The sequence below is a fragment of the Muntiacus reevesi genome, chromosome 1, assembly GCF_963930625.1.
Source record: "Muntiacus reevesi chromosome 1, mMunRee1.1, whole genome shotgun sequence".
Lineage (NCBI taxonomy): Eukaryota > Metazoa > Chordata > Mammalia > Artiodactyla > Cervidae > Muntiacus > Muntiacus reevesi.
This window is the reverse complement of record NC_089249.1, coordinates 264596094-264611523: the sequence shown is the minus strand read 5'-3', so window position 1 is coordinate 264611523 and position 15430 is coordinate 264596094. Positions and strand designations below refer to the sequence as shown.

At 41.5% G+C, this 15430-nt stretch overlaps 1 protein-coding gene across 12 annotated transcripts in view; it reads left to right on the top strand.

Annotated features, from left to right (window-relative positions):
* Positions 1-15430, top strand: part of MEF2C (myocyte enhancer factor 2C) — a 174519-nt gene that overhangs the window by 117714 nt on the left and 41375 nt on the right. For 9 of the 12 annotated variants that reach the window (XM_065927052.1, XM_065925755.1, XM_065923110.1 and 6 more), the window contains one exon: positions 11564-11707. In XM_065927052.1, coding sequence (XP_065783124.1) covers positions 11564-11707 — 144 coding nt within the window. Of the gene's footprint in view, positions 1-11563; positions 11708-11766; positions 11905-15430 lie in introns of all 12 variants that reach the window. The other 3 variants (XM_065928127.1, XM_065929643.1, XM_065930522.1) reach the window with 2 other exon arrangements.

Genomic DNA, 15430 nt, shown 5'->3' with positions numbered 1-15430 from the left:
ACCACATGCGTTGTTCAGTAGAGAAGAAAAGCTCTCAAGAGATACTTCCTATCTACAAGAAGCACAGTCTAGAAAATGAAATAAAACAAAAATACAGAGAAGAGCATTATAAAATAAATATTAGTTACAGAGTTCTGAGGAAGCATAAAAGAGAGACATATTAATTCCATTAACCCTGTAGTTCATGATTCTTTCCTTTTATAATTTAAATTCTTATGTGGCGTTAGAGAGAGTGATTGGTAGGGATGAAAACAGCCCACGCCCTGAACACAGATCTCGAAGCTGCTGCCTGTGTTTTCAGATCCCATTGTGATTCCATCTTAAATAAGAACCTCTGGCCCTGCAGCCTTGGATTCTGTTATTCTTTTAACGACAGTATTTACTGGGTGTTATCCATGTGCTGGGCACATTCAAGTTGCTGTGGATACAGAGGTGTAAAAAAAAAAGTTTCTACTGTCATGGAGGTTTGTTCTAACACATTGAGACTCTCCCTCACTTGGCAGTCATAGTCGCTGGCCTCACATATCCTTCTCACACAGCCCCTGTGATGCTCTACCTCATTTTGTCAAGTCAGACCAGGACATGTCTTGAGCCACATGTGCTAGCCCAGTGATTAATACTAGTCTTTCGAATGGCATACCACTGATCCAGGCAAAACCCTCAGAATTAGTACTTAGACGCTTCTTCCCAGGGTATGCTAGCTGCGAAGGTGGAGTGTAAGAGGCCCTGTCCTAGCACGGCTGTCCAAACTCTATAGAATAACCAAAATCAAAACTTCTCGGTTGAGAGGTTTCAGTAGAGAATGGCTGATTGTCACTCACTGGAGATATTGGGAAGAGAGAGAAATTAATTAGAAAAGTAAGTTTGAATGTCAGGTATCATAGGAAGAAGGTGAGGATACCATCAATAAATAAAATCTATATTCACAATCCAGAATTGGTCCTTGAAAATCTCTCTCCCCACAATTTAATAAATTGAGAAATAGAAAAAAAAAAACCTTAGTATTTTCAGTGATATCCCAGACTGAGAAGTCTGTTATTGGTGGGTGTTGGGCCAGCCTGTGACCCAAGACATGGCAACTGTTGATATAACAGTGAGAATGAATGGCAAAGAGAGGATTTCCCCATTTGGCCAAGGGCCGGCCCAAAAGAGAGTGGGGCAGGGCCTAGCCCACTGGAGCGCGCTCCTCTCTGCAGCCTGGCAGAGGCTCAGGGAGGGAGGGTGATGTGAGGAAAAGAAGCGACCTTACCCTTCATCCGGGAGTGCCTGACCGTCTCAAAAGTGAGGCTTGGCTGCCGCAGGTACCGTTCTCAGGTGTGACCAAAATTGTCAGAGCTTGAGTCAGTCAGGCGTCAACCTCAAGTCACTTAATCTTGTCTTATTTTGTGTTGCCTTTTATGTGTTCCAGAACATTCTGCTTTTCTGATAAGCTAGTGCTGAAGTGTAGATCCCGACTGCCAAAGATTCTTAAGCTTACTGCAAATGCAATGCCTAGTTTCTGAGGGGAAGCAGAGAAGGGTGTGCACAAAAGCACCTCTTGCAGGATTTTTGGTTCTCAGTGTATTTACGTCCCATTGGTGGTAGCTTAAAGCACCAATAGCCACAAGATGCAAGAGCGTCTTTTGTGAAAGGGATCAGCCCGTGATGCTTAGGACTCAGCAATTCTAACCACAAAGGAGCCCAAGCCCTTAGGGTCCCGTTTACAATATTTTATGTTAACTTTCACTCCTCCCTCTGCTTCCCACGAGATGCACTGTGCTACAGTCGTGAAGTCATTACAGAGATTGCTTTAATGACCAGAACTTATGCTCCTTGAATTTTGACTCTCTGATCTTATTAAAACAAATAAATAACACCGTCACCTCAGGAGACCACCCAACTCATTTCAGTTAGTCTGTCACCATTAGAGAGGATGACCATCAAGTTTGTTTGCTTATTCATTCATCCGATGAACAGTTGCTGAGAACATATATTGACCCCACATATATTAATCAGACCCTCTGTCAGGGGTGAGAAATACTCAACCCTAATAGACTCACTATCAAGTAGTGAAGCCGACGTGGCAAAAGATAGATTACAATCTGAAACACCACATATTATAAGAAAACACAAAATATTAAGTGTCCTAGAGGCTTTGTTGTCGTTTAGTCTCTCAGTGGTGTCCGACTCTGTGACCCCATGGACTGCAGAACGCCAGCCTTCCCTGTCCTTCACTATCTCCTGGAGTTTGCTCAAACTCATGTCCATTGAGTCAGTGATGCCATCCAACCATTTCATCCTCTGTTGTCCCCATCTCCTCCTGCCCCCAATCCTTCCCAGCATCAGGGTCTTTTCCAATGAGTCAGCTCTTCGCATCAGGTGGCCAAAGTATTGGAGCTTCAGCATCAGTCCTTCCAATGAATATCCAGGGTTGATTTACTTTAGGATTGACCTGTTTGATCCCCTTGCTGCCCAAGGGACTAGAAGTACAGAGATGGGAATGTCTAAGTGTCCAGGAGAGTTAGGAAGAAGCCTCATAGAGCATGGGATGCCTTCGGCAGTAGATGTCCTGAGATGACTGTGGTTTGTGTAGCAGAGGGAAGGAGTAAACAAGGCTATTCCAGACAAGAATGAATGACACATATCGAAACAGTATTATTAAGAGGCCTACCCAGCTTGGGAAATGGTGCGAAGTTCCCCCTTGGCAAAACCCGGAGTGCTGGGGGAAAAGAGAGGAAATAGTGCCGGAGAGGCAGGCGGAGGGCTTGCAGTGAAGAGTCGTAGGTCAGGCTGGTGTGAACTGCAGTGGTTTATGAGAACAGGTAGACTTGCCTTGTAATAAGACCTTGCCAAAAGAAGGGAAAATGATTGACTAGAAAGTGGGTCAGGCAACAGACTCAGGACGGGAGACCAAGTAGGAAAAAAAAAAAAAAAAAAACAATAGTTGAATCAAGAGATGGTGGAGTCTAGGGTGATTTCTGGATCTCCAGCTTGAACATTGTAGGAGCTGCCATGGTTTATAAGAACAGGTAGACTTGCCTTGTAATCAGACCTTGCCAAAAGAAGGAAGAATGATTGACTAGAAAGTGGGTCAGGGAACACAGACTCAGGATGGGAGACCAAATAGGAAAAAAAACGATAGCTGAGGCAAGAGATGGTGGAATCTAGGGTGATTTCTGGGTCTCCAGCTTGAGTAACTAAGTGTGATGTTTGTTAGTAAAGGAAAGTTGGGAGGGGAATGGATGAAAGGAGATGTTGGAAGCAAAAATGTAAGTGGAAAAATAAATGATGTAGCAGAGAGCATGGGAACTCTACAGAAATGAGGAAGTGTGATGACTAAGTACAATCCTGAGCTGACTGATAAATAAGGCAGTGAAGACTACTCCCATTTCAAATGACTAATCACGCCTTGGCCCAACTTGAATAAAAAGGCATTTACTAGATAAGAGCCTACAGAGAAACAAAAATAATGATTTGACCTTACTGTCGTTACTCAAGATAATATATACATCTTCTTTTGTTAAAATAAGTCATTAATGGTTTATAAATGATGCTTCAACATGTTATTTTTAAAGAATCAATGCCCCCAGTATCTGCTTTTATGCCCCTGTAACCTATTTGCAAGTAAAATGCCATAGTCCAAAAAGGTTAGTAGATGAGCTGCATTCATATTTCATACTTTCGAAAATCCTGCTTCCTGATCTTTGTTCCTGTGCCCCTCTCTGCTCTTTCTCAACCTTTGTTTAATTTATAATTCTGCCTTATCTTTTCCTTCCTTATTTAAGAAATCACTAGCATCCTCCATTTTTCAAACTCACCTACAATTTGATCCTTTGTATTTCAGTTTTTTTATTTTGTATTCCAGCCTATATTTTCTAAACTTGCTTTATAAGAGATTATTAGGATTAACTGCACATTTTAGCTTGCATTTTAATCCCTGTATATTAAAATGTTCCCAGTTTCATATTTCACTTCAGATCGCTCCTGGATTCAGATGTCAGGAGACATTTCCTGCCAAACTTCCCCATCTCCATCGTGTTCTAGGCCAGCCTCCTGACCCATGCCTAGCCAGGTTCCAAAGGAGGTGTGGTGGAAGAAACATTCATTAGAAACTTGAAACCACTGACCAATCCTGAGGAAGCCTGAATCATTTGGCCCTAGAATCACCCTGATTTTCCATGAATCCTCCAGGCTAAGATTGGCCCAGAGTAAGCCCAATGTCAAAGCCAGGGAGAGCGTGGAACGGCATCCAGGAATGGGGAAAAAGATGAACTTTGCCCAATAATTTTGAAACATGCTCACTTCAGATTTATAGTATCTGACTCACATTCCCAGAAGTTCCCTTGTGTTCTTTAAGCTTTCTGCTTTTCCTTTTCTAACCTTATACAGGCTGCCTAAAATACTACTCCCTTGTTTCTTCCTGTGTGCTGAATTCTGTGCCCCTCTTCCCCTCCTATTCACTTCCTCACTGAGATTACATACTGATGGCTTTTTTCCCTTAAAGATTTCACAAATGCTTCATTTTTCTGACGTTCCATATGTAGACCAATACACCACACTATAAGTGTTTAATGATATAAATCTCCTCATGACTTATAACCAGTTTCATTCCTAGTACAAATTATGCCTGTACTGCATTGCTTTCTAAGTTAAAAGCTGAACATTTCAGAAAATAGTCTCTCTTCATAACAGTTACTTGAAAAGACTAAAATAATAACTGAGTTTTAACAGTGTGAAATAATAATATAAAATGCAAAGAAAGAAATTGCAGCTGCAAAAATCCTACACTGAGCATGTGAAGATTTTTTCCTGTTCTGTCCATCCATCCATCCAGTCTGTCATTAATGCTGCAAACATTTATTAAGCTTCTACACGGCAGACCTTGTGCTAAGTCCTGGTGTTACAAGATGACTAGTGAATGATCCCTGACCTCCAGGAGTTCACTCTTGGGAAGAAAAATATGTAAACAAAACACATAAACAGATTGTCTTAATCACATATTCAGAAAAAGCATCCTTGCATCCCAGAGGACCGTAGACAACTCCTGAAATAATGGCACTTAGCAATATGTGTCAGGAGGTCTAGATCCTCCTACCGTCTTTACCTTCAGCCAACACAGTAGCCTCTGTCCAGCCATGAAACCTTTGCACACGTTAACACTGAAGTGGAAATATGTGTTCTGTTCATTCTGTGAGCATTTACTGAGCACCTCCAGTGTATCAGACCCTGCTCTATATTGCCACTTTCAAAGTAAATAAAGAAAGGTGCTTTAATGACCGAGTGATTTACCAATGGAGACAAATAATAACTTGTGATAAAAGCACATAGGAAAAAAATGTATGCAATAAATGAGTGCGTGAATTAGGCAGAAATTAATTCAGCCCTAGTGATCAGAGGAGTCTGCAGAGAGGAAAAGATTGTATCAGCTCTGCCTTGGAGAAGGACTGTCTGCATCCAGGAAGCAAAGACTCCCTGGCGGGGTCATTCCAGTAGGTGAGCCCAGCTGATCAAAGACAAGACATGTGAAAGGCCAGTGCTTGTAGCATTATCCTCCCTTCTAGAAGGCATGGGAAAGGGCCGGGTAGTCCTTGGTAGTCTCAGGCAGCACGAGAGTATCAGTAATAGGAGCTATCACCCTCGAAATATCTATATGAAATCACTTGTGGCCATTAGGAGAAGTGGGCAGATATTTCTTATGTTCTGTACATTAAAAATCTTCATATCTTCAATCAGTCTTTTACTTCCACTATTTAAAGATGGAAAAATATTCAGTGAAAAAAAATTCCAGTTCGATGTTAAGATTATCTTTGAGGGAAGGAATAAAAGCAAAAACAATGAAATGCCCCATCTCTCCCCAGCCTTTCCCCAGTAGGTGTTAATATCTGGTTAGAATCAGCATTAATAACCTAGAGAAATGTACTGTTATTAAGGTTTATATTTTTTATTTTTCATGAAAATTTTTACCACAAATGGATAATTTGGGGTAAAATTTAATTTTTTCATACTCTATACTAGCTATGATTTGCTTGTCTAATTAAAGTCTACCTACCGATTGTACTGAATTCACAGTATTTTAATGTGCCTTTTCATTTCTATATTAAGAACAAAGAACTATGGAGCAAGGAGCGAGAGTAGAGACAATGCTTACAGTTTTTATTATTAAAACCTGTGGAGGAATTTCTTGGCACCTGCTCTTCCCCCAACCTAAGTGATTTGTGCTAGAAATCACCAAAAAACATAGAATATTATACGTGGAGTCAGAGCTTTTCGGTTTGAATGTATATTGCCTACTTCTCTAAAAAAAAAAAAAAGTGCACAAAACAGTGTCTGGCATATGGAAGGTTCTCAGTAATTATTCGCTGAATGTTTTTTAAATGAAGTAAGTCACAGAGCACAGTCCTTAGGGCGGCATCCACTCCATGGATACTGAAGGGCCTGGAAGTAGCAGGGTCATAAGCATCAGCGCCAGGGTGGAAGGGTTATTCGGGAACCGCACTCAGAACTTCCCTGGTGGGCAGCCTCCCACTTCTCCTCCTGTGCCTGTGTGGACTCACTGCTCTCTAAAGATTTTTCAGCTTGTGAAGAGCAGACGCTTGTCTTCATAAAGCTGTGACAGACAAGCACAAAAATGATTTACTATCAGAGAAAAGGAAGCTATTTTTCCGAAGTTGATGTTTTTGTTTTTTTTCCTTGAAGATTGTGTGAACAGGACGTTCACTGAACTAATAGTAACAGTTCCTGCATGTGTTCTTGACATGTCAACCCTTTGAAGGGTAATGTTAGCTGTGCAGGCAAGGGTGATTGAATTTTAGCAAAAATTAGTAATTTGGGAGGTTTGGGGTTTTTAACAAGGAGATGTGAAATTTCTGCTCTGAAATGGGGAGGCACAGAAAAAGAAAGATGATGGAAATACGCATTCTTAAGGGCTAAGACTACAGACATGGAAAGAAATTGAATGATTGGAAGCTTTTAATCTGTGATGGTGGGTCTCTGACAGAAGCTGAATTTTACTTAAATAGCATCAGCATAAAATATGCTGTTTGCACATAATTGAAAAAGGTCAATAATTTAGTTATTTCCATTCTACTAACAAGAAAATAATTAAGAAAGGGGAGCCAGTTTTAACCGTTGTATACAAAGGGATATTTCTAGTTGATAACATGATGCCTAAGACAAGAAATGCGAGCTCCATGTGGCATTCCCTTTCATTTATATTCCTTTCAGTAGTGAAATAGAATCTGTTCCCTACGTCTCTTTCGTTAGAATTGTTGAAGCACCTGTCACCTCTCGCGTCAGTTTTATGTATTTCAAGCTTTCCCAGCGAGCAAATGTGAGAATGCGGGGCCCATGTGTCCACCCGTCTGGGAGGGGAGAGTCCACGTGGTTTTGGATTACCTGTCTGCACTCGTTTTTCCACTTACTGTTTGGAGTGTGTGACCTTCCGTCAGTCTGATTACTTCTCTAAGAAAAGGCTTTTCTCAGCTCACTGCATGACAATGGCTGCCTTGTGAAAACTTCCCAGAAGCCTCTGCAGGCACTTGATCTGCCCCACAAGTGTCACTCTCACATGGAAGGCTGACTCCAGATTTACAGAGTTCTCTGAGGGAAGTTTCTTCAGATGCGTAGCAAGAGATGCTGGTGGGTTCCGTAGATATCTTATCTTGACATACAGAGTAAATCTTTTCAAAACATAGTCAGCCGAGAGACACTTACAATATATACTAATATATACAGGACTTCTAGCCCCTGTGAAAGAAGAATGATATAAGTACCTGCCTTACCTGACCAGTCACATTTATAAAGGATCAGAGATGCTTTCAAAGGCCAGCGACGGAAATTTTGATTTTACTAGAAAAAGGCCATACGGAATAATGCTTATTTATCCATTTAGTAATCCATTTAGTTAATAGCAACTGTTTATTACTGTGATAAAACAGATTTGGCTGAGTCTAATAACAATTCTTTTGTCATCATTAAGCAGCTGTAGATTTTTGATATAATAAGGATAAGACTACTCTTAAGGTTTCACATTCAAACTGTGGTAAAGTTTGTGCCGTGTCTTCCATTTTCAGAGCTTTATAATTCCACTGTAATCATTTGTTCTTGGCAGAAATATGTTTTACAAGCTCTCAGCCGAGAATATTATTTTTGAACAATTTTTTCAATGTTCTGGTTATGTGGTTATGGGAATTTGGAACTCAATATTAATATGCTCTTGGGTTTTGTGTTTGTATATCTCAGAATTCACTTTTTTAAGATAATACAACTTAACTTGAAATAAGATTATAAGTGCTTTTAAATGGTAGAGACAAATCTGAAAAAGAACAGATATTTGTATATGTATAACTAAATCACTTTGCTGTACACCTTAAACTAACATACCATTATAAATAAAATATAAAATTTAAAAAATAAAAGTAGATGGTAGAGATATTTTGTTACTTTAATAGTGGTGATCGTTGTAGGACGAGATAGTCAGAGACAAGAAGAATTTACTGGGAGAAAAGGAGCCGCTGTTCCTGTCTTACTCCCACCACTTCCATTTCCTATGTGCCTTCATGCCACTTGTTTTGCTAATTCTTCAGGTATAAAAGAGCTATTGATCTAATTGATTTTTTAATCTATAAACTGAGAAGTGCTTTGTTGAACAAGCCTTCCCACTTGGTCTAAAATTTGATGTCTAAGAAGTATCAATATTTTAGCCATAGTTTTATACTTTAATATTGCCCACAGCCTCATTTTTTAAAAATTCTACCTAGTTGGTTCAGTGTCCAGTCCACTGCTGCAGTTCTATGTGAGTGGGAGAGATCTAGACCGCATCTCTCACTTTGCACTTACAGGTGTGGGAAAGCCTCCACGAGGCACGGTGGCCGCAGGGTACCCTGGCAGGAGGCATTGGGGGGTCGTCATGCTGGGCTCTGCTGGCCTGAGACCTGGCATCAGGTTTCCCTAAAATCTTCATGGAAGACTTGTGAAAAATAATGAGTTAATATTTATGGAGATCTTTCAATAAAGTGTAATTGATGTTTGAATTTTCATAAACCAAACACGATATCTACCCCTGAAAGCTTTGTAAGAATATTTAGCACACATGTACGTGCCAGATGGATTGTAATGACAGTTGATAGGCCTCTTCTAACCCTTGCGTTCTGTTGTCAAAAATCTGCACATCAAAACAACTATAGTTTTCACAAGAAGATTTGCTGGGTAAAAGATTCGGATGCACAGGGAAAATTCTACCATCTAAATAAGACTACAAATTAATGTTATAAAAGATAAGACTTTAAATTAGGGGTTTATATAAGAATATTCTTAACATGCCTTAGAGAAATATCAGTAGATAAATTTTTAAAAAATCAGATGATATGTACTTGATCTTACATATTTTTCCTGCATAAGAGAATTTTTATGAAAAATCCATGGAGTATGATGCAAGACACTCAGAAATTATTCTTAAAACCTCAAGGACATGTAGAGATCAAAGTGGAACCACATCATAATACCAGTAGTCACCAGGAAGAATGTTTTTACAATTGAGATAATGCCAATGAAAGAGTTTAAAACATAGGAAGTTAAATTAGCAAATGAAGTTGTTATTCTAATATATTGTGACAGCCTCAATAGTATTATTGCAGAAACCCTCTGGAAGTACTTATTCTGGATGAAAAATGATAGCTGTAGATCCATGATGGGGGACAGGTGGCCCCACCAATTATAAATTCCCCAAGATTGTAAATGTACATTTTATCATCGTGTGTCAAAATATTCATTTTAATATTCAAACATTTTACCACATAATAAGCTGTAACCATATGTTTATTTATTATATTATATCAGTATAACATTAATAAATATTTACAGAGACACAGTGTATCATAGATGTATTCAAAATGGTAGCTCTCAGTTTGATTTTAAGTGAATATCTTTAGTGTCTCAAACTAATTTTTAAAGCGTTACATTTGTATTACACATCAATAAGAGCCAAGGAGTTTAAATTTTTAAGACTGATACCCCCTTTTTAACTCATGTTGTTTTATTTATTTTTCCCAATCGCATGAATTAAAAATGGAGTGTTATCTCAGTTTTGAATTCCTTAGCTTGATGTCGCAGCTCCTGCTTTGTTTGTATGTGAATTTGATCTTTAATAAAGATGAGCTCCGCTGAACTTTCCATTAATGAGAGACACTTAGGTACACAGCTCTTTAGAAACGATTTGGTAGTACTGGGAAAATTCAGAAAAGTTGCTAGTCTGTTAATGGTTTACATAGCAAGCTGTGTGATTGATTAATCAGAAGGTTTATAATCTCTGAAAACGTAACTCTCTCTGTAAATTCGGATTGTGTCCAATTAAGTTGACAACCATCAATTTTTAAAAAAGTAAAAACTCAGGACTCCTGACTCATACTTTTCCTGTTACAGTGTTATATGAGTATTTATCCTTGTGTGACAGCTGAGACTAGACCAGACGTACGTTCAGGAGACAGGAGGTTGGAGATACGGCACTGAGTTTTCACTTCCGTGTCAGGAGGCGGTCGCAGGGTGATCCTCCTGAGCTGAACCAGGAGGAACTTGTGCTAGTTTGGTAGTTATTGACTTGGCTACCTCTCTGCAGTGTTCTTTGACTTCCTTACTTAGCTCATGATAATGAAACCCTAGGGCGTCCCTGGTGGCTCAGACGGTACAGAATCTGCCTGCAATGCAGGAGACCTGAGTTTGATCCCTGGGTCAGGAAGATCCTCTGGAGAAGGCGATGGCAACCCACTCCAGTATTCTTGCCTGGAGAATCCGTGGACGGAGAAGCCTGATGGGCATGGTCCACGGGGTCGCGAAGAGTTGGACACGACTGAGCGACTCACACACCCTTCTTCCTTCCTGATGAAGCTCCCCGCTCGGCTGTGTTGACTTTTCTTTCAGCCTCTGTTCAGGCAGACAGCTTCTCAGTATTATCCATTTGAGTGCAAATTTTCACATACAGAACTCTAACCAGAGTAAACGAAGGTGATTCTCCTTTTGATCACAGTGTCTAAACACTCTTAATGGGTACTTCGGGAGAATGTTAGCTGGATTCTCTTGCCGCCTTTTACTGTCAAGTGCGTATCCACAGGTGGGGTGCAGGACGCTTTTAGTGCCAATCATTATGTTCAACTCCAACTGGGGATCTCTTTCCACCATTTCTGCTTTTGTCATGATCACATTTCAGAAGTCATTGTGTAACGCCCTAACTTCTAATTTTTCTGTGGGAAAATAGTGTTGCAATTTGCCCCCTTGTATTCTTCTGTGATTGTCTCTCACTAGATATTGGGAGCACGTATGCATTCCAGATCATGGAACTTCAACCCTCATCCCATCTTTTGTTTGCTGAATTTGGTTTCAGAAGGAATATTTCCCTTTTACTGTTTTTTCTTGAGTAGTCATGAGTGCACTGTTAAAATGACTCACTGTTTCTCTCTACAGTTGCTCTACCCTCATGTAATATAGCCCATGTAATAACCTAAAATACTGGCAAGCTTGAACGTCTGTGACACCCCTGAATGTCTTTTACAGCCTTTGTCTAGGTTTGAACTTTCCAAATTATGTATTTCAGACGTTGAGAAAGAAGGGCCTTAATGGCTGTGACAGCCCAGATCCTGATGCAGACGACTCAGTAGGTCACAGCCCTGAGTCTGAGGACAAGTACAGGAAAATTAACGAAGATATTGATCTAATGATCAGCAGGCAAAGATTGTGTGTAAGTACTCAAAACACCCTTCATTTTTTTTACTCTTGATATTTCTCTGAACCTGGCAGGCCTTGAACAAGAAAGAGAACAAAGGCTGTGAAAGCCCCGACCCCGACTCCTCTTATGCACTCACCCCACGCACTGAAGAAAAATACAAAAAAATTAATGAAGAATTTGATAATATGATCAAGAGCCATAAAATTCCTGTAAGTACCAAAGGTAGATGGCTGGTCTGCTGATAACTGCTGCAGTAACATCCCTTAACCCTTTCAGTGAGGGCTTTCTCTCAGCAACACTGCAAAGGCAAACCCAGAAAATAGCCATCTCACTCCAAGGGCCGTTCACTTGGAAAGCAAACCTTCAGGGTTGCTGAAGTTATGTCATCGAAACGATGTGCCATCCAGAAGTTCATTCGGAGGTAGCAAGTTCACAGGAGGAAGAGAAAGATCTTGGTGACCCACCCAGAATTTACACAATCTCTTAAACACACAGTCCACACAAATCACCAGGCACTCGCGAATACGAGAGTCTCCTTCTGAATGAGGATTGACTATAAAATAGATATATTTTAACTGAGATCAGATACACGGGTGAGACGGCCGTTCTCTCGCGTAAACTGCCGCTCATCAGCTCATCCCCCAAGTAGAAGCTTGTTCCTGAGTGAAGCTTCCACCCTGTCCCTAAACATGAAATTCAGCAGCAGCACTGAAGGGTTAAAGCTAATGCTCGCTGCAGGGAAGCAGAGTGCATGACAACCTAACGGTAAGATTTCAACATGTTTGTGTGCTGGGGTGATGTTACAGCTTTATCAGAATATTCGCTTTGCCTACATCAACATTTTCCATGCTTTAACATTTGGCTAAATTTTGTCTTAACCAAGTCAAAAAATTCCTAACAATCAATCATATGCCTTGCCAGATATTTAAGAGAAATAACTCTGCATGTATTATTTTGTTTGCCCACATATTATAGAGGGGGAAAGTACATACCTTTTATTCTGTCATCAGTCAAGTGATGTTCATTTTGTGACATAAAGTGTTACAACTTGAGGTTCACATACTTCCTGAATAATGAATGTTCATGTCTGAACCTTCACTGTATACAAGCTCCTCAGTAGGTATTTAATTCCTTTCTCAAAAAAAGTACACTTTCTCTAAGTTAGGGAAACATCTGAAACCTGAGGATTGAGAGAGACTATAGTGAAAACAGGCCTCAGCAATTACAAGTGCCAATATCTGAGGACAAAAGCTCCAGGCCAAACCCACAATGACACGCACAAGATAAAGTAACGCTCTGCACATAGTAGGTGCACAATCAGTCCATGTTGGATTAAACTGAACACTTAAAACTTATTTATAAAATGTATGCATGTTAAACTTCATGTCCTCATAAATAGACGTCTGCTGCTTTTGTTAAATGAAATAATGTCCACAGGAAATCTTTTGTTGAGTCAGAATTATTAATACTCTCTATCGTGAAGGAAAGCTAACTGCTATAAACTCTGAAAGGCTTCATAAGACCGAGTACCGCATACATCTTTTCCACAGTGGGCGCTTGGTCAAATGAAACATTTCCTATCAGAGGCAGCAATGCATACTTGCTACAGCCAGAATTCTTAAATGAGATCTCCTGAGATTTTATTGCCCAGCAGAAGGAAAGAAGGAGCTCCTTTGGGCCAAGTTTTAGTTGCTATGGCCTGAGTTTCTCTCACTATATAGTACGCTAGTTGAGAGCTGCTGGGCGCATTTGTGAATGTTAAGATTTTAAGGTGAAGCACGTTAGGTGTCTCAGGAGGAATGCCCAGCACGGTGAGGAGAGGGGAGTGTGTGTAGAACTGGCAGTCACTCTCCATGTGTGTGTGGAGCGTTAACCCCCAAAGATCTGGGAGGATGCCCATGTTTGCACATTGGATCATTTCCCCCGTCCTCTAGGGGGAAAGAGGTGTAATGCATACCTGGGTTCCCTCACCATATTTCATCCTGTCGTGCAAAGAGTTCAAAATCAGGATACATGATTTCTTAAGAGGTGCAGTGGCGTGCGGCAGGGGATGGAAAACCACATTAGAGCTCACAGGCAGAGCTGTGAGAAGGAGCCATACAGCTCCGGGCTGGGCCTGCAAGTCCCCGTTTCTTGAGTAAGTGCTTCAGTCTCCACGATGAAAAGCCCAGTTTTCGCACATCGCGTTCAGTTGCTGGAAGTAAATTTTGTTGAAAGTTTCCACAGCTGCTAAAACATTTACAGCAGGGCTAGGACACTCTGCCCTTTGTATGGAGAGAGTGTCTCTGCCTCTCTGAAAACATTGCAAGGGTGTTTTTCTATTCCAGGGACCCAGGTTGAAGAGTTTTCCCTTCTCAGATGGAGAATTTAATATCGCAGTCACCTGTTGGTACCATCTCATTTTTGCCCATATTCCTCAATGACATGAAATCATTCATGGCTGATTTGGAATCCTGTCGACCAGCATTTCCTCATGTGGGGTTTGCCACGGTTCATGCTGGGCTTCACAGCGAGGAAAAAAAACAGCTCCATTTGAGGAACCAGGAATCAGGAAATGGGCTGAAGGGAGGAGCGGGCAAGTGCAAGACGGGTTGAGAGGGACCAGGAAGGGAGGAAGTGGAAATAGTATGGATGTATTTTCTTCAAATAATGAACTGTGAAGAGCGAGAAAGAAGACTGTAACTAGGATTGAGGAGGGAGGTAGAAAAAGTACTTGAGGTGATTTATATGCCGAGGAGGAACACTTGAAGGAAGGAAAAGATTGGACGCGTAGATAAAATGGGGATAAAATGGCGAAGCTTCTCAAGGAAGGGGGATGGGCTGAGAACCGGAAGGATTCGCAGAGGTAGTCAGAGTGGCCGGGGGAGAGGGAAGTTGAGAGGATGGCCACCTGATGACCTCTGTTTTTATGCTGAATTTAGCCTCTGTAGCTCTGAGGTGGGGAAGCAGGTGCATGAGAGACAGCCACGGGGACGCCCACGGGTGCAGACATTGTGAGGAGCTGCAGGTGGAGGGGGTCACTGGCCACAGTCGTGGGGCGGCCTGGAGGGGGTTTGGATACCAGCAAGCGAGGTCGCTGGGCTTCCCTGGGGCTTCAGTCGGTGAAGAGTCCGCCTTCAAGGCAGGAGACTGGGGTTCGATCCCTGGGTCAGGAAGATCCCCTGGAGGAGGGCGCGGCAACCCACTCCAGCATTCTTGCCTGGAGAATCCCATGGACCAGGCGCCTGGCGGGGTACAGTCCATGGGGTCACCAAGAGTCGGACACGCCAGAAACGACTGAACACGCACGCCCGCCAAGTGTAGTCACTAGTCATCAGCGTTGTGTGATTCCTTTCTCTGCTGGTTCTCAGCAGGCTGGTCGTGGTTGTTCAGAAGTTGAGAGTGTCAGCTGTGGCCCCCAAAAAGAATTCCGTTCAGTCATTCCCATTAAATGAAAGAGGGCCTATTAACTAAAAATACTTTATTAAAAATATTTTATTGGACTTTTCCTTGTGGTACGTTTGGGAAATCATGGGTTTTGGATAAGAGTTCAGATACCTTTCTGACCGCAGTGACTCACTTTGGTAACCATGATCCATTTGTTCAGGGATAGAAACTAAAAACTGTTTAGCTCTCATGCCTGCCTCCCTACAGCCCAGGCCCGCCGCACGGGTATGTGGCCTGTACGGTTACACAGGGCCCTGCTCCCCTGGGTCCACGCCCGCTTAAGTGCTGTGCTGTCCCCCTCTTGAAATT